At 41.1% G+C, this 20,361-nt stretch overlaps 1 protein-coding gene across 2 annotated transcripts in view; it reads left to right on the top strand.

Annotated features, from left to right (window-relative positions):
• The window catches only part of nectin3a (nectin cell adhesion molecule 3a), a 34,132-nt gene that overhangs the window by 3,473 nt on the left and 10,298 nt on the right, over positions 1-20,361 (top strand). Inside the window, exons 2-3 of one of the 2 annotated variants that reach the window (XM_073480194.1) lie at positions 13,640-13,987; positions 19,410-19,709. In XM_073480194.1, coding sequence (XP_073336295.1) covers positions 13,640-13,987; positions 19,410-19,709 — 648 coding nt within the window. Of the gene's footprint in view, positions 1-13,636; positions 13,988-19,409; positions 19,710-20,361 lie in introns of both variants that reach the window. The other variant, XM_073480193.1, reaches the window with a different exon arrangement.

Raw genomic sequence — 20,361 nt, 5'->3', positions numbered from 1 at the left:
CATCAGCAGATGAGTTGGCTGCTTTATTGTGGGACACGGAGGCTGTGTGTGGGGCTCAGGGAGCAGGCTGTGGTCACCAGCTTCTGTTGACTCCACCCTTTGCTTCCTCTTCCCCCGACAGATGTGACTGACTGTCACAGGCTTTGTATGCCAAGCTGCTCCCTGGTGGTCCATTAGTAAATTCAGAGCTGTAACCCCCAGTTTTAGCTTATCCCTGGACTTGATTACTTTCAGCCCACTGCTTTAACAAATCCATTTCAGACTGCCTGCACCAACCTGTTCTGACCTGAATTACCCTAAATACTAAATAATATACTTTATAATAGGGGATCTTGAAGATGGCACCAATTCCCATTTATTCCAGTGAAAGTTACTCAGCTAACACATACACAAAAAAAATCTTCTCTCTTCTTTTTTTTCTGTGTTAAGTGGCCCACTACTTATGCGCATCAGTGTCCTGAACCCACTGGTCTAGAGTTCACATTTAAATGACTTCAGATGCAGATACAAATATCTTTTCTTGCCATCTTGTTTGAGGTGTCCTGTCAACATATTTACAGACATCTCTTGCTCAGAATTATTATCATTTCTAATCTTATACTCAGGTATAAGGCTGGTGATTATGATGCAGGAAGTCAAAAATCAGAAATTTAAAACCCAATTCTTGACATTATAATTGCCTGTAACAATTTTGCAAGACCTGGCTGAACCAATTGGATGGTGAAACATATTGAACGTAAAACATGCGGGTCATTGTGTCATGTTTACGTTTGTTACGCCTCAAAATTTTGGACGTTAAACCATACCTGATGTACACATGTGCATCGTGTTTACGTTTAAAGCTAGGCTACTTAAGAAATTGGTGAGGATGGCTGAGCATGAGCAAAGATAATGTAAGTAAATTCATTTGTTTATCAAATATTGGATCATTAACAAATACGTTTTAAAAGTAAGGTAGTCACACAGTGAGATAAATAATCATGTATAGAAATCAAACGTTTAGAGTCAAGATGTATTAATGATCATTTTATAATGGCATGGTGGTCCTCATATGGCTTATTCCTCCAGTGTTGTCCAAAAAACACCAGTGAGTCACACCATTCACCTACATTACCATGAACATGGCCAGTTCAGGTTATTCTGAGTAAATCCCACATAAACAATGCTGGAGCCATAAATACTAGCTAGCTCACCAAATGTACCAAATGTCATCAGTGAAACTTAATTTTTGTTTTGCTTTTACAGATTTTCATCTTCTGTAGAAGAGTTAATGGGCTCGGGCTGAGTGCCACAGACAGGGTAGGGAAGTTGGAAAGCTTTTACATGCAGACTAACTAATTATTGAATTTGGTCTTTCCATGAGATTTAATGATAATGACACAAATATAGAATAACGCCACACCTCAACCTTTAACCCAACCGTCTGGTTTCTCAAGCCAATCCCAGTCCTTGTGGTATTCATGATTTTGTGTCTCCTTCCTCCCCAGACCAACACTGGGAGTTACCAGTCATTAGGACCACAGTGCACTGGTAATTAGCCATTCAAAATTGGGAGGAAAATGCTAATATTAGGGATGCTGTGTGTTAGCTACTGTGTCTTGTCTACTGAATAAATCTCAGATAGACAGGAATCGACTGTTCAAACCACTGCGTCATAGGAAACTACGCTGTAAAAATGGCTTCCAGATATTTCCATGGCTAATTACCCACTGTGAATGAACAGAGGGAAACCTTTTAAACAGTTTCTTGCCTGCTGTTTTCAGGAGTCAAGGTTTTTTTTCTTGAAAGAGCACATCACAGTATGTGACTGAGGTTAGGGTCACTTGGATACACTGAGGCTTCACAGTCCACATTAAAGAGGTATACATGCAGGATGTGCACACTCAGCAGCTGAATCCCCCAGGAGTGGAGCGCCGGGGTTATGGGAAACAGGTGTGGCTGCTTTTCACCGCTCAGTCTTATTTGTTTCACTCATTCAGCTGTCAGGTGGCTCTGATGTTTGGGAAGAGCACACAGTCAGTTGTATGCACTGACACACCCCCTACCACCCAAGTGGGAGATTATTAACACCCACCAGTCAGATACGGGGAAGTGCTGATTGCTTGTACACAAGAAATGCGGACATACAGTATACCACAGCTAGATAGGAATGTCCTTTTTTTGCTGATGTTTTCCCCACACTTGCAGGATGGATCCTTCAGTATTACACACAAACTTTACCACAGTGTTTATTTAGTGTGATAATAGACACTTGGCTCAAGATATCTGGAGAATCTCAGCAAAGTCAGTCAACCAAAATACTAGCTTTTGTTAGAGACTATATTTCCTCCTGCAAAGTTTATCAACCCACGGTGTCGAAACATCCCCACCAGCTAATAATCTTGTGGGTCTAGAGCGCTGTGATAAATTGCTGCTAATGCAAACTGAATAATTCCTACTGCTGCAGCTTCACATTAAAAGCATTTAGCTGGTGAAACACAAATTTACTTTTATTATGAACTAGACTAGTCACAAGAGTTTAGCACTTATTTCTATCATTCATCAAAAATGCAAAACAATGGTCATTTTCAGTATTTGTTGATAGTGTATCAGTTTGAAATATGCTAGGGAGTAGTTTTATACATTTTGTAGGAGTAATTGAACAACTTGCAGCCTCAGTTAGCTGTTAGATGAAGAGTTACAGGCAACAAGCTGCATACAACTTCTCAGTGAGGTAACCATCTCCTTTTTTCTCTTTAACGTTATCTGCTTCCTTATTAGATTTGGGTTTAAATCCAAAATACTGCTTTTCACTTTGACCACAAATCCTCTGACATCGTCTTGTCGGTCAGCTCTTCTGACTCCTGTCATGTTATAAAAGAAATGTGACTCCTTCTACTCTGCTGCTGGCGCTGCTGGTGCGTTCATCATCCAACTAAATAGTTATGAAAAAACAAAACGACAGTGAGGGACAGTGGCCAAGTAATGTAATTGGTATATGCCCAAACACTGTGTAACACCAGTAACACTGACTACCGCAGCAAGCCTATTATTAACAAATAATAAATCTATGACATACAAGTGAATTTAGCCATGAAAATAAAACAAGTGTTTGAGAATGACAGGTCCAAAACCGTAAGTGAGCAGGAAATGTTCACTGCATGCATTATTTACAATAATGGACTTGCTCATGAGTGACAGTCCAGAACCGTGTCTTGTAGTACTGAGTGTTAACATTCCTGCGTTTCAGTTGGGAACACTCACATCATTTGAAGCAGACGGCCTGTGACAGTCGGAGTTGATGCAGTTGAGTTTCACATAGAGTTTTGCTATTTTATCAGCACTTTTGTCCAAGTTTTCTAGGTTTCAGCACCCGCCCTCTGCCCTCCTTTTGTGTGAGATAACATCAGACACCGAAACTAAGGGAAAGAAAGACCTGTCCCTTACCTCAGAGTTCCCTGATTTGGCTTGCAGAGCAGCCCCGGTTCTTGATGCAGATATATTGCAGTAATGGCTTGAATAGGATTTTGCTCAACTATATCCCTGCTGGTATTCAGCCAAATTATTATGTATTCCTTTGACATCCCAGCTTCACCCCCCGCGTCCACAATCCCCCCTGCTTCTCTTTAAGTTGCTGATGGTCTCTTTATTTTCAAATAGACTTTAAAGCTGAAGACATTTCCCCCTGTTTGATTAAAGCTGTAAAAACTAAGGTTTCATTAATGTTTAAAATTGACGAAGAAAGGTAGAACATACACTGTCCTTTTCAGTAGCGAAGCGGCTCTGTCACAGAGACATAGATTACTGCTCACTGCTGACAAACATGATAGGTCAATGTGGTTGCTATATTTTGCCTCTACTTGGATTGCGAAAAGGATCATAACAAAACAAGTGGCCAGTTCTATTTAGGGCTTAAAAACAATGTTAAAATGTAAATTGCATTACATTGTAAAGAGGAGGGCTTCACAGTTGAAAAGTTTACTTGTTCTCCAACCCAGAGCCGTTAGACCTACAATAAATGGGGTACTGCTACCTTTATGTTCTCAAAATATTTGTCTTTCAAATCCAAGCGAGTTTCACAATATGGGAACACTATGTCAAACTAGACATGTAACCCAAGACCCAGAAAAAATACACTTGAATGTTGCCTTACAGACTTTTTTTAGTCTTGTAGCAAATTTAATCTCTTTGGACTTTGCAGTTGTAGGAGGGGAGTGTGGTGTACATTGCAACGATGTGTAGACTTCGATTGAAGTCTAAAAATAGTTTTACAGGATGTAGGGCAACTTAATGTCATCATACACAAAGCAGCTGGCTTAATGCTTTGCATTGGCATGTTGGCATGCATATAATTGTGAGGTCACTATAGATGTGCTTTAGTCAGCTGTGATTTTTTTCGCCTAAATCTCCTTGTTTTCACTGTTCGAAGTGGGTGGTAACTGTGATTCAAGAGTACCGCTCTAATCTGTTGCAGAAACAGGGTGAGAGTGTGTGCCGGGAATAGTGGGTGTGCCGGGAAAGTGAACTGCCTCTAACCAGGATAATGCTGCCGAAATGCCACACTGACCGAACTATCTACTGTTTTTATTGACCACTGGATACACAGTACAGAGGCAGTTGGCTTGCTTTACTTCTTCCTGTTAAGTGGTGATTGTTGACATATGCAGTGATGCTAATTGCTCAAGAATGTCCACCGGCACTTACTTCATCGATGTGTTAAAGCACTGTACATTTGTTCATTTCTAGATACTGTCTTGATAGAGGCATGGAGGCTCTAACATTTGGGTAGGGCTGAGTTACCGTGATAAGAGACTATATTTCGTCTCAGATTTTGGATATGGTTATATTGTGATATGTCGTGTCATCTTTTGCTGGTTTTAAAGGCTGCATTACAGTAAAGCGATGTCATTTTTTAAACTTACCAGACTGTTCTACTTCTTCTAATATTAGCCTTTACCCTCTTAGTCATTATATCCACATTACTGATGATTATTTATAAAAAAATCTCATGTGTTTTTTTGTGAAAGTACCAATAGTCATCCCTACAATATTGTTGCGACATCAATATCAAAGTAGGGCCTATTTGGTCAAAAATATTGTGACGTTTGATTTTGTTGCCCTGTCCTATCATATATATGAAGTGCTTTTGAGAAGATTTCAAAATGTTGAGGTATATATCGTATATTGCCATATGGCCTTCTAATTACATATCGTGCATTTAACTCCCACTCTAGTTCTACCGAGCGAAATCCATGTTAATTTGCTGTTAGAGAAACAGATTGAGTTGTTTGAATCGTAGCTTCAATAATGATTCACTGTGCTCCCTCTTTCCTCTGTTGGTATTCAAGGAATGGCCACATAAAATTATGTATTTAACATAGCAAACTATCCCACATAACATTAAGGCCCCATTAGAGGACACAAATAAGGTTAGATGCTTGGTTGGCAGATCAAGCACTTAAAACAAAGCCTGACCATTACACTTGTATCAATACAAAGGGCTGTAAACATGTTCAAATAGCAAATTTTTTAACATAGAGTGGTTTGCTTTTAGTCTGAAATGCATCTTACTGGATAAAAGAGTGTAATTATATATAAAAATAGCAGTGTATTGTTCACCGCCCACCAGTATTCTTCTTCTACACCAAAACATATTTCAAATCTCTGCACTTTCCCAGATAATACTAGTCCAGTGGGTGTAGCCTACATGTGACAGTCACTGACATAATGTAGGAAAAAAAAACACGACATGCTGCTGGTTGTTGGCAGAAACAGCCGTCATACAAGAAGTCTAAAATTGGACAATCATGGGAATTATTTTAAAGAAAAACAGTCTAATTCCCTTCAGGGTCTCTGTGGCATGTGGGAAACTATGTTTCCATTATGTTTGATCGGCCTAATGAAAGTACAGTAGCCCATTTAGACCCAGTCGAGGGCAGTGGAGTCTGTGATTAGTACAGGACTCATTCGCTCTTCTCTGCAAAGCTCCACCCACCCTCTGCCACCACCACCCAACAAGGGCCTGATCTATTTCTGTCCTAATGAATGAAAATTGAACTTGGTTTTATCAGATTTCTTGTCATGAAATTACAGTATTTATCAAAGGACAGTGACGTGTCTAAAAACAATGCATAATTCTTGACTGAAACAGTTGGTATGGTTCATTGCTGCCTGAGTTAACACTTGAGCATTGGTAAGGAGACTGCCGTGAGGAAAAGGATATTTCTCCTCTTTTTACCCAAAGGTTCAGGAGCACAGTTGTGTGAGACAAAGTGGTAGAGTCTTAGCAGTGGGGCCATTGATGCAGCTGCAGTGAGTCAAAGTTGAACAAATGCCAGTCCAACATACAGTTAATCTTCTTTTTTTTCACAGTGGCTAATGCAGGGGGTTAGACCTCCAATTATCACTAGGTAGCCTGTCTTTGTTCGTGATGGTAGATTTCAGTGGACGCTGTGAATAATTTACTAAAATCAATGACACAGATACTAGGCCAACCATAAAACACCTCTTGTTCTGAAAGTGTAGACGCTTCAGTTGTCTTGACTAATTGCTTTATGTAGTAAATGTCTAAACATTCGTTCATGGCTGTCAACTTCTGAGACAAGATAAAGGTTTTTTGAGAACACTCAGCTTTCTTAAAGAGGACAGGAGCAGTACGGATGCACTTGATGAGATTGCAGACCCTGCAATGAACAACATTTATACCCCACTGCAATTTTCAACACTGCTGTGGTGAGTGCAGTGCAGTCTCTATTAGCATCAACATGTCAGGGATGACATACACTTAAGCTCTAATTGAGAAAGAGTCCCTTTGTAGCCTCTCTGCTTGAAAAGGAGACCTCCACAATTAAGTTACTTATTCACACAGCAGACTGAAAATGCCTTTCTTTTCCTCATGTGACCATCTGTGACTTTTGCAATTCTCATTTCTTTTTCTGTTTTCCATAAGTTCCATGTGCATAGAAAAATAACAATGCTGGCCCTCTCTGAATCCATAGCGCTGTGTTCACATGCTGAAATACCACAAACCCCCACAGCAAACAATAACAAATCCCACACAATAAGGCAGGATGCTGTAGGAGTATTTGTGTTGCTTTGATACACAGTGGCAGACATTGTCCTTCACGAGTTCCACTTCATCGCTGTAGTTGACTCTGACGAGAGGTTGTAACCTACCCAGACACTTTGTATGTCAACACTATTGATCTTTTTCTTTTAAGCATGGATCTTTAATCAAATGTGACCCGGGATGCGAAGGACGCAGGAGTCCACACTGCTATGGGGGAGCAATGAGAAAAAGGTTTTGAAGAGGACAGTGACATGTGAAAGAGGCCCGCCTGCCCCTTTTTAAAGGCCTGTCAGCCTGTGTTTGTCTCCACCATGAATTAGCCCACTGAAAAAGCCACCCACCCTCACAGGATACAATGCGAGGAAGGAAGGGGGTTGATGGAGCTGGTGTAGGAACTAATGTTTTCACACACTGCACAAATATTTCTTACGATAAAGACACGCTATAAAACAGGCAAGTCACCACTTGGTCTATCCTGTGTCGAACTGATTGAGACGGAGTTATAGGCCTCACAAAAATAAAGCAACAGTCTGGGGGCCTGTGCCAGGCATATAGGCATTGTCTGTTTTGTTTTTTTTCCTAGTCACCACTTTAGAAAGTAACAATAGCAAACAAATGGCTCCACACCGCCTATTGACTTCTTTGAGTTTGCAGTGTTTAAAGGCACAGATGACTCAGAAAATGCTGCCCCCAGTGGAAGATTTATTGATGTGCTATTGAAAATTCACAACTGTTACACTCTATGTTAATTTCATACAAATTTCTCACCTTTCTGATGTTTTTTTCATTTTTTAATTTTATTTATTTTTTTGTCCTCCACACACAGGACTTAGAATGGGTCGGGGACAGTTGCAGTCGACGTCTTCAGCCCATCCAGTCCTCAATGAATAATTATTTTATGACTCTATCCAATAGTCATTTATTAGTCCATATTCATAGCTCCATTTGGATGCTTTGCATGAGGTTGGCATAGTTTGCCAATACAGTTTTCAAATACATGTTAATGGACATTTTTGAAATGTGACCTTGAGAATAAGATGGAAGTTTAATAGTCAGCTAATGTTGCCATTGGCCTATACTAGACTGAGGGACTTCAGTGCCTGGAAAGAGTGTAAATTACTGCACTCATTAAACAGTAATGAAACACTGCCCTTCAGCCTGTGTCCACCTCCTACTCACAGTCGAAAACTACTGAAGCAGGGAAGAGGGTGAGGAGGACTAGACTAGGTGTGGTGCCTGGGATGCTTGCTAACACCTTCAAGAGGAGAATGACACAGATTTCCACTGACTCCGTTCCAATTACCAATTTTGAAATAAGGGGCACATAAAGATGCTGCCAACTTGATTTAGACTGCTTTGAAATCTTTAATGTGATGTAATCAGAAAGGGCTGAATCAGCTTTGCTGCAGTCACTTGAATTTCCAAACCAAGAGAAGGCGTCTAACTACAATTTGAATCCCCCAAAACAGCAATTTGACTATTTATCTCCATTGCTTAACATTTTACTTCAAAATTAAGAGTTAAAAAATACATTTCTCAAAATAATAACTCTTGACATGATCATTTGGATCTTATTTTGTCACTGGTTGTGATCACATTGTACTCCTCAAAGTAGCTGTTGAGAGCTGGAAATACTGCAACATCGCTAAAAAGTAGTTCATCAGAGTAACAAACACCATGTGTCAAGTGATAATACAAGGTTAGCTAAACTTAGGTGGGAGATAAAACAAAGGCAAACTTCCTAGTTCATCTGTGACCTACCGTACTTGCTGTAGTTGTACATGTCCACAGTTTTCCCGTACAATGGGGGATTATTACTAACATTATGGGTGCGCTGACTTCCTTCAAATTAAGCTGTTGATAATATTGCTAAACTCTTTTCCAGCTTCCTCTCTGATCATCTGACCACATGTTTATTGCCCCGTTCGACTTTGTTACAGTGATGTTGCAGCATTTCAAAATGTCAGTAGTAGTTTAGTGAGAACATAAACGATGCATGTAATCATAAATGATAGAAATGATTATAAAAGCAGGCACTATAACGTCTGCTCAAATCAACCAGTTTTGTCCTGGTTCAGCAGCAAACTTGGTGGTCCCTGTCATTTCCTGTCAGGTATTAATATGAGTTTGTAAAAATGATTGACCCAGCTAGTTACAGTTTTATATCCTCACATAGTTCACACTGTTGTAAAAGTCTTTTTTTCGGTTCATCTCACTCCTCTACTTCCTCTCAATAACTGCCCTATTTCTTGCTTTGTGTCCTTAGTCATCCTCTTTTCACTGTATTCAGAGTTTCCTCTTGCTTTAGTCCTAAACCACACTCCTTCCTGCGCAGATCTCATGTCTGCATTCTTCTCCTGTGAGGTCTTCAGATCAGTCCCTCATGAGTGCTGTTTGACATGATAATCTATGCATGGAGTTTGTCTACACGAACATGACATATTGTCTATTTTGTTGCTGCTTGTAAATGTTTCTGGCCTTGGATCCCCCACGTCTCACATGGTTCTGACATGCACTGCAGGCTTCATAGCGAGGATCTCCAGCCAGGAGACGGCCTCCGCTGCGGAGGTCAGGGCTGTAGCTCGGTCAGGTCTGAGTAGGTGGAGATTTTGGCTCATCAAGTGGCCGACGTGGAATGTTTGAGCCGGTTGCCAGGCAAAGAGGAAGGTTTTGATTTAGCATTGCGTCTTTCGAGCAGCTTGTCGCAATTAGTGATGTCAGGAGGGAAAGAAACAAATATGAAGCATTTCTTCAAAGGGCAGGCATATCCATCCCATGAGTTCATTCTTTCCTAACGTTTCTCAGGGAAAAAGGGGGCAAAAGTGCAGCTGTGTTCTCTTCGGTCACATTAGGTTTTGCCGGCTGTTCTGTGGTGCAGGGAGTCACACTTTGAGTTGACTAAATGGGCTGCAAATCAAAACAGTGACACAGCATAAAGATGGCCACCAAAATAATCATTTCTGAAGTTCTGAGCCTCATTGTTTACCGGATAAGATTGATAACCAGTAATGCAACTAGTGACAGCCCTGAGCTGTGCTTCAGGTCTGCAGCAGTATTCCTATTTCCTTGATGAAACAGCATGACAGCTTTGTTTAACGCACTGCTTACATTTCATTTGCCTGCAGTATTTTATATAATATTTTGCGGTGCTCTAGTTTGTGAGCCCTGGCTGTGTTCTTCATGCTCCCAGCTTGCAGTGCCAAGTTTCCCCACTCTCCTCCTGGCTGTAGGTATCCCATGCAGAGGCCATCTGTCACCCCTCCCATAATGGTAAGGGTGGAGTCCTCTTAAAGCACTTCCCCCCTTTCTCTCCCTCCTTTCCTACTTACTCCCAAATGCTCACTGTAAAACAAACAGCATAGCATGGATGGAGTCTAGTTTCTTTGTATGCTTTGACAGGCCTGAAAGCTGACACACTGAGATAGACAAACTACGTACGGTAGCAGTTGGAGTGTCGTGTCAGGTAGCTGCAGTATGTGGAGCATGTTAGGGAGAAGAAGCCTGGTCTGAGACACGTGTCTGCATGCATCAACGCAATGTCACGCATGCCAAGCATGTTGGTTTACTACTGAGAAAATCAGCGCTGCAGGAGAATTTTTATCAGCATGCCATCTCTGTTCTTATGCCAGTTATAGATATATATTTGCAAACATTTATCTGACTGTCAAGCTTTTGTCATGGCAGTGTAATTATGTTATACTTTGGCAAGCAAAACAACTGAGTTGAACTAGTAAGGTGGCAACAAACAGCTGTTCTGTCGGCTCAGATGACCATGGGGTGGAGAACGCAAAACCCACAAGGCTCTGACCCTCATTCTCCCCCACACCAGTGTACCCAGAGGACTCCAGCAGCCGCAATGCAAACACAAGGCAACACATGCACTGCAAAGCACATTATAGCAGCGTGAGCTCCCTTTCGTAGAGCAGGTCATGATTCAAAGGTGGGAAAACGATGTTAACGGACCTCTGAAATTATCTTGTAGAAATGTCATAATAATAATCCTTCCTTTGGAAGTGACTTTCCAGAGTGTCTTTCTAAGTGAAAGACAAATAAGGCTGGCTGAGTATAATGCTTTGGGTTAATAGGTTAAATGCCTAAATACAGTGCACAAGTGTGCAAGAGTAGTTTGCACAGCAAGACAGGAAACATAAGGAAAATATTTTGAAAAATGTGGGTCAGCAGAGAAAAGAAAAAAACAAACAGGAAAGCCCAAGTATTATAGCGCAGCATGACACTTCACAACACAATGCAGCATACATTTAGGATGCAGCAGCCATTCAAACAAAATGCCTGACTCTTACACACATGGCCACACTCTTATTCCTTATTTTGGAAGAGTGAAACTCTGTATGTGTATGTGTGTGTGTAATCACTAAAATTACAGGGGACGTAATGGAGCACGGGGAGCCTCAGCCTCCCTTGGCTTTATTCCTCACAAACCAAGATAGCATTGCTGTGGCTTACCACTCACATTCATGCCAAAGACTCAAAATACCAGCCAATGGACCACTTTTATAAGCTTTACTCCATACACATCCGAGACTACGTACAAAGTGGAAATTTATGACTCCCAATATAGCTTACTCCAACTGCAACTGTGTTAAGAAAACAGAGACAGTTTGAATATTTTGAATGAAATCAACTTTTTGTATTTTGTTTACAACGACATTTTCTCAAGGCTTAATGCGGATCTACTCGTCAATTTACCTTTTAAATTTGTAAAGCCGCTTAAAAATCTTTCTATCAATGACTCATTTGTGTGATTATACTCACAAAAAGCAGAGCTAGGATGGATTTTTTTTCCATTCAAGGTTATAGGCCTAGCTATAACCTGTAATTTAGGATTTATGTCCGGCTAGTTTTCCAAGATACTGCATTCATTCCCACTGAGCTGGTTGTTTTTGTTTTTTTTTCTACAACCCAGTAGCACATCTATCAACTGTGACATGCACATTACTGTCCATACAGCTCGCACGTTATGAACACTGAGTCACATCTCTTCACTGTTGATTTCTCAAAGTTTAAGTATGATTTTAACCACTTAGACCACTCAGGCATTCGTTGTCAAATGCTCTTTGTGTCTTTACTTGACTTGAGGAATTGCAGCATCCAAATGGCCGTTAACATTCAAAACCAAGTTTACATGCTGCATTAGCTTAAAAAATAACCTGTGGTGGGCTTCAAGTCAAAATTAAGGGCCACATAAAAAGAGGGAATAAAACCATCAAACTGCTTGTTTTGTTTCATCTCCTTCCAGAGGTTGTTTTTCTTCTTTCCTGCTTAGAAGGTGCTCAGATGATTAGCAAGAGGGACAAGTCTGAGTGTCCTGCGGTGAAAGTGTGTTGCTTATTAAAGCACTCAGAGTAACACGGATGAAGTCTGGTCTTTTTTATTTCAACCACAGGAAAACGTGTCTGAAACAAATGATGGCTGTTAATGAGACCGTGGAAAGACTAGTACTGATGATGATGAGTGAGGGACAGGAATGTGTGATACAGTGTACTGCAGCTTGTAGAAAGCTAATCAAGAATTAAACTCTAATCTGAATTTCACTGCTGCTTTTATGGATGGATGGAACGCACTGGCACCAACACCACACCACAACTATGTAATCTCACATGAGTGGTACAAAGTTGTGACTCATTGTGCCATGTAGGTTTATGCTAATGTCCTGTTCTTCCAGCGTTAACAGTGATGAGCACACTGTAAAAGTAGAAAATGTCTCCACACCAGCTCCCTTGATTGGCACATACCAGCTACTGTACTACTGGTTTAGTGGTGACCAATAAATTGTGATTTCATGGTCTTCACGATTAGGCATTGGATGATATGAAAACTTCATGTCAAGATTATTCTGTCAGACATAACTGGGATTCATGCTAATATCCCAATAATCATCAAAACTTTCATAAAACTTTAAAGTAAAATATAAAATTGCACTAAAACATACTGGAATCACTTACACTTTGCATCACAGATACGACATACATCTTTTTTAATGAAAATAAATCAATCAAAGAATCTTATCAAAGTAATCATAAATCATGAAGGTTAGCATAAATAAATGGTGGTAACCTCATCTCCTTGTTGTGTTTAGTTTGGAATCCGATTTGACTTGTTTTTGTGGGGGACACAATGAGCAAGCCAGGCCTTCAGCCAGAGTGACAGGCTCAGACAATTCAAAATAAATCTGGAAACCAGTATAGGACTGTACGTCAGTGAGCTGGACAGTTTTTTTTGTCAATCGTGCGAAGATATTGACTATTATCTCGATTCGTCATCACAGTGTTCAGCAATGTTGCTGCACATCAGATTTTCCTCATGCTGTGCAGGCCTAGTCTGGTGATAGCTGGTCTTCTTCTGTGGTGTTACAGCTGTCACAGTAGATGAGAAGAAACTCACTGTTTGACAAATTGAATTTAAATTTGAGTTCCCAGACAGTTTTCCTCTGTCGTAAGACGCCAGAGATCAAAAACTGTCATTTCTGAATCCAATGCAGTGATGCATTTTTATAGTTGAATTAAAGCTTCAACAATTATGTGTCACTGCTGTTTATCTGAATCTTATCTCTGTCATCCTCTCTCCCAGCAGGTGTGAGCAGTAACCAGGTGGTTGTTCCCGAGAAAGTGAACGCAGTGCTGGGAAAGAACATCACACTGAGCTGCAGAATAGAAGTGGGCTCCAACCTCAGTCTCACACAGAGCTCCTGGGAGCGTCGCCTTCCTTCAGGCACCATTACCTTGGCAGTGTTCAATCCCGAATTTGGGATCTCCATCTCTCCAGAGTATATCAAACGGGTCTCGTTTGTTTCCCCTTCTGCTCGTGATGCTACCATTAACATTGGAGGAGCTAGCTTTGAAGATATCGGGTCCTACATCTGCAAAGTGGCGACGTTTCCCCTGGGCAATACGCAAGCATCAACCTACGTCAATGTATTAGGTAAAGAAGAGCTCTGTCACTTCCTTTTTCATTGTATTGAGTTCTTTATGCTGTTTTTTAAATCTTACTTTTCAAAGCAGGGCATTGTTTTCTGTGATTAAGCAAAGCTGAGGTGACCACTAAGCATTTTCCCTAGAGGGATAAACTACTTCCTGAAGCTACATAGCTTTTAAAATTACCTGGACAGAGGGGATGTAAACTTAAATCCCTGTAAGAATCTGCAGCTGTTTAAAAGCTGCTGTGGTGTAGCCCCACTCATCTCACTCACTCCAGTGTCGCTCACTGTGAAAAACTGCTACGTCAGGTTTAAATTAATTTCACTGAGTCTCTATAATGATCTCCATAAAGCCACTTGCAGACTGCACACAAAGTGCACATAATAACATTTTTATGGAATATGCAGACTCTTTCGTCATGCAGCAACTTTGTAAATAGAGTACAAGAACGTTCAAACAGTCCCAACTTGATGCAACTAGTTGCATGCAACAACAAGTTAATTGCAGGGTGTGATACATAGTGACTCTCATGACATTCAGACGCATTTAACCAAGCAGCATGAAAAAGTTTCATTTGTAGCACTGGTCATAAAACTACAATGTGGAGCTATTTCCCTGGAGGCAGTGAGGACTGTTGTAAGTTCTGCCCTCTCTAGCCTTTGTCAGAAATTATGAAATCATACCTCAGGCTGAGTAATTGGCATTTCTAAAGCTCTCACATGCCTTGAGTAAGCAGATGACAAACTTCACTTTTCAGTATAAACAATATATCATAAAATATGCTATACTTATCAGTGTCTGCACATTTAGCTTCACCATAATTTTCTTTTTTTTTTTTTACTGCTTTCCTCTATTGTTGCTGATATTACATCTTTAATTTGAGGCAGTTTGTCTGCCCCTGATAACCAAGCAAAAAAACATGGCCACAGTTTATATTAGAGACCAAAAAATCAATTAGAAATGTACAACATCACATCAAACACACCCTGGTCCAAAATTTGCTTATTTATCGCTGCTTTTATGAATATGAAAAACATGCATTTCAATGGGGATTTTCATTACCAACTTTTCTGATTTCCCAAAGCATTGCGTACTGACAGTATACAAGAGAGTATGGACACTAAGGCCTAATATTACTACCACCCCTACCATTTAGGCCCAATCCCATTTCAAAGTTTTACTCCTGCCCCTCGTTGTTGAGGTAACCCCTTGCCCCTCAGAACAGAGTTATAAAGGGTACTAGTTGAAATCCCCCCCCCCCCGTGGAATGGGACAACCCGTCAAGATCCTCATACGTCATCAGTTGATGGTGTTAAAGTTACAACCAGACATTTCCAACAAAGTGTCTTCTGCTGTGATGATTCCTCTTGTGTGACTGTGGCACTTCCTGTATTATTGCGATGCCATCTGCAGTTTTTCTGATGGAGATGAGAGGAAGCATGAAGACTTGCAATTCGTTCTCCAATCAATGAAGTCATCAAATTAAAAAGAACACTGCCTCATTACCGACTGCTAATGTTAGCGAACTGTGCTCCTACCCTGCCAGTCTGCACTGATATTAGAGGAGCGGTATCAAGTACAGTTACTTCATTGCTGGACTTTAATTAAATTTAAGGCAATATATACTATCAAAGGGGGGGATGCAACATTGAAACACCTCAAAATCTTGGACTGTCATGCACAACTCTGCAAGTGCAACGTTAGCAAGCAAGATAGTAAGCTACTGAGACATCAGCAAACTGGACGCGATTGTTTTATGCTTGTTATAAAGAAAAGGAAAGAAAGGAAGGAAAAGCTCTGTTTGGAGGGCCATGTAGCCTTGGTAACGCTCCTCTAATATCAGTGCAGACTGGCAGGGGTAGGATCACAGGTTGCTAATGTTAGCCTATAAACCCTGTTAGTGTCAGGTAATGAAGCAGTGTTCTGTTTTATTTGATGGCTTTAATGATAATGTGAAGTTGTGAACAAATTGCGGCCGTCCATACTTTTTTATGTCCACCAGATAAATGGCAAATGGCATTGTAGTAATACCAGGATCGAGTGAAATCACCACAGCTGAAGACAGCATATTTGAAATGACCGGTTGCATCTCTTTACGCCATCGTCAGCGTAAAGGGTTGTGTCATTCAATAGGAGGAGATTTTGAACATTTCCCCTTATTACTCTCTCCTGAGGGTAAAAGGAGCACTCAAAAACGAGGGATAGGGGTAAAAGTTGGAAATGGGATTGGGCCATAACCTTCTGTCTGAGGAGCATGAACGCTGAACTTCCTCTGTGGTCAGCATATGATTCAAAGCCCCAAATGGGTGGTTGGATTGCACTCAGGCAGGGCTGAGAGGAGCAGATTGCACTGTAGGCAGAAGTTTCTTGTCTGCCTCCAGAGAGTGAAGGAGACTCTGATGACTAATGAGTGGTACATTAAGTGCTGCTGTGACAGCCACAGTGTCTGGGACGTCACAGAGTTCAAGTACACCTTGCTCTCCTCTCTGAGCAGCTTGTCAGACATAGCTCACATAAACACATAACATGCACACCCATTCACAAATACATGCTTCTGCCTACTTTACAATTCACATGTAATTATAGGGTGTAATTATGGAGGACATGTATGTTCTTTGCAATTTGATACATGTCATGTTGGAATTAGGTTGTCTCATAGCATATTTTCCCACAGGGAGTACATCACAATTACACGTAGAGCTAAAGTCAGCAGATTCAATTCCCCAAGGCAGCGATGAAGACTAGCCTCTTCATCTCTGCCTTGTTTTGGTTGACTGTTGCTGTTTTGAGAAAGGACAAGATGGCTGTAGCCCTACACTGTGCACGTCAGTGTATGGGTGCATATTGTATTTGTTTGAGTTTAAACATGTTTTTTTTTTTAACTCAACTCAAAGTTCCCAGTTTTGATTTGTGTTTATACATTTGAGGTTTATGAGAGAGAACTTGACCTCATTTTCATTCCTTTCAAATGAACTAAAGTAAATCAGTGAAAAGGCTCAAACGCATAAATAATAGACCAAAGTCACGACACGCATTATAATGATTAACAGGTGCCGTGGACATTGACTTAATTTCAAAACTCGTCTTGTATTAATCAGTATCATGAGACACTCAACACACAATATTTGTTTTGGACCAGCACATTCTTGCTTTTTTCCCCCTCCTTGCGTCTGCAACTTCTCACAGAAAAGGCATGAGCATTCAAGGAACAGTTCCACAGGAACTGCGCTACAGTACATGAGCCAAAAGTCCCTACCAATAAGAAACAGGAAGGAAAATATGACACATAAAGTGAATGAATTAGAGCGACCCCTTTGTTTGAGAGTGCTGACAGATGAATAGGGCATTTATTAAACCGCACTTGAAGTTCCTCAAAACAAAACATTCACACAAACCGAATTGGCGAGGCAGATTTTATTGATAAGCAGTTCTGCTGCAGATAATTTTAAACCTCATATTTGACTTTCTTCCTCAAGCCTACATTCTTTTATCTTTACAGTTGTTTTTTCATCATGTGCCCACTAATTCAGCTCTTTTTGTGCTGAGACATAAAATTGAGAAATCCCCCCACAGAGACGGTTAAAGTTGCTTACTCATTGAAGCCAAAATCTGAAGAGTGTCATCGTTTTTCTGTGGTTAAAAGTGTTTTGTTTCTTCCTTCAGTGAAATCATGCTGAATGTGTCGTAAAGCTATATTTTGTTTGCAGTTACTATACAACCTGCATTTTTTCCAGTTCTGTTAACTATCAACTAATGAGGCCAATCTTAGCTCAGAGCTTACTTGCAGATAATTCCACTGATCCTACCTGCTTGCCATGTGTGGCTCCATTTGCACAATGAATTATAGTTGTTTTGCATCACAAATTTGCTTTTGGTGCAGAATTAATTCTTTGTCTACGCTCCAGCTTTTTGCATCACAGCATCCAAAATCTAAAACAGAAATTATGGCTGCTATAGATCATCACACCACCCCTCGTTTTAGGGGATCCCACTCTGACGTCGGTGTTCGGTGTGCATATGTTCATCAGTGTGTGTGGGCGGGAAAGGGCCAATGCAGCCAGTTTGCTGAAGGGAAATCGTTACCCTTTCCCCGAAGCATTTCCACTCATCCAAAGCACTCCCCTCCCTTCCTGACAGCAGCTCCAAATTAACACGTCTCTCTGATTTAGTTATTGTGGAGCTTCAGCCAGCTCGCCGCCGAACATAGAGCTGCTACTGTTTATAGTCAGAGGCCTGTAAGGAGGGGCAGAGAGAAGGGAGTGAAGAATGTGGGGTGGATGACTGAGAACGGCGTCCCTGCCCCTGCACTGGGCACAGGAGACGCCAGGTTTTATTTTGGGAATAGAGGGAGCCAGGAGTTATTTGGATTTGTTTTTGGACCTCCTGCTCGGCTGGGGAGGAGTAGGGTGGCAGTTGTCTTTAAAGGTGATGGCCTTGTCTTAGGCTGATGTGGGCCTCCACGTGCCGCCTTTAAAACTGTCATCGTTGCAGTAAGTGGAGCAGCTGTTATTGTTGTTTTAAGAGGGACAGAGATGGAGGAGGTGGTGCACTGCAAGACAAAGAAGAAGAAATCAGCTTTAGAGAGAAATTCTAGTAATGGAAGTGTAATCTTCTGTAACCTAAGTAGCCAGTTTACTTCACTACCCCTACACAGTGTCCTCCCCTCCCTCAGCAGACTGTCTTTTGTATTTCCACTGTCCTGTTTCCTCTTTTGTCTTGCTGAACTTTCCCAAGTGTCATTTCCCACAGTTTGTGATTATTAAACACAGCCCCATATGTGTTTTTAGGCCAGTGCAGCAAAAGATAAATAGTTTTACCTCTTTGCACAACAGGTAGATGGTTGCATTATTCTGGTTGCGTCCCTCCTGCATGAGTCTGCTTTGCCTGTCTGTTGAGAAAATCCTTGTTACGTCTAAACCTCCGGTTATTCAACAGAAGCCGGGGTAACATTACCACAGCTCTACAGCGTTTAGGCTTAGCTTCTCATCTTCCAGTACAACACAGTCAGATACAAACACAACAGTTTACCATCAGTATCCTCTGATTCTGCATTATTTAGGGTTTTTTCCCCCATGTCAGATCCATACTTTAGGCACCAATATGCTTTGCTAGAACCATACAGTAGGATCAATAAATTGCCCTTCCATGTGTTTGACACACAACAATAAAGAGAGCTATGTCTCCACTGAAATGCTTCCATATGATTGAATAGCGTGGTTCATCAATTTTTAATGCATATATGTGAAATGGAAGAAGTCAATCTGCTCTCTCTGGCAGTTAAGTATACTAAAGCCACTTCCCTCTGTCCATAGACTATATGATGGACATTATTTATTCATATACATACACAAAAAGATCAATATTCATTTTGTAATCTCTTCCCCATTCTGTCATTTCCTCCCCTCCCCCTTCTCTCTTTCACACAGTGGAGCCAAAGGTCTACGTGTCTGCCGGCCCCACAGCTCTGCTGGATGGCGGCAATGAGTCACTGGTGGCCACCTGCATAGCAGAGCGAGGCCGTCCCGCCGCGGAGGTCTTCTGGGAGACGGAGCTCTATGGAAGAAGTGAGAAACAAAGTCAGGATGAGCCCAACGGAACCAGCACCACACATGTGCGCTACATGTGGCAACCACAGAGCTACGCCCAGGGGAAGACGCTCACCTGTGTGGTGCGCCATCCAGCCCTGCAAACAGAGTTTCGCATTCCCTACATACTTAATGTTCAGTGTAAGTGCTGAGTAATAAGACCTCCTTCGGTTTTTGTGTTGTCTGTTCTTACATCTGCCAGGAAAGGTTTGGTGATAGTCTATATTTTTCTTAAAGAAAAGAGAGCCAACAAAAAAGTCATTCCACTACTTCTATTGGGAAAAGAACAAGCACTTAACACAGCTGCAAGTCCTCTGTAGACAAAAATTACAAATTTCTTTGGACTCAGAACCTTGACAAGAAAGATTTGCATGTGTTTTGGACACTGATCAGTGTTTCCTACAGAATGACCACGTACCTGTGGTGGATATATCAGATCCAAGCCACCAACCGACAGCGTCTGTATTTGAAGACCTGAGAATGAGCCTCAAAAAATCAACTTAGGCCTCAGATTTGCTTTAATTTGCTTTAATTGTCCGCCTATTGAAACCAAGGTGGTACCAAATTACATCACAAAAACCAGATGCACTTACAAGAATAAAAAGAGCTACATTAAATATCACAATCAGTGCTTTTACAGGAGGAACATAATACCAGAGAACATCTTTCTCGCTCTGTTTCTCTGCAGAGCATGTGTGACAGTCAGTAGATGAGAGGTGTAGAGGGGGCAGATTTTCCACTCGCTGATCGATCGCAGATGACATGTCCTCTCAAAAGGATGAAAAAAATTCTA

Source organism: Pagrus major, chromosome 2, assembly GCF_040436345.1.
Source record: "Pagrus major chromosome 2, Pma_NU_1.0".
Taxonomy (NCBI): Eukaryota; Metazoa; Chordata; class Actinopteri; order Spariformes; family Sparidae; genus Pagrus; species Pagrus major.
The sequence above is the reverse complement of the archived record's forward strand: the minus strand, read 5'-3'. Positions and strand labels throughout refer to the sequence as shown.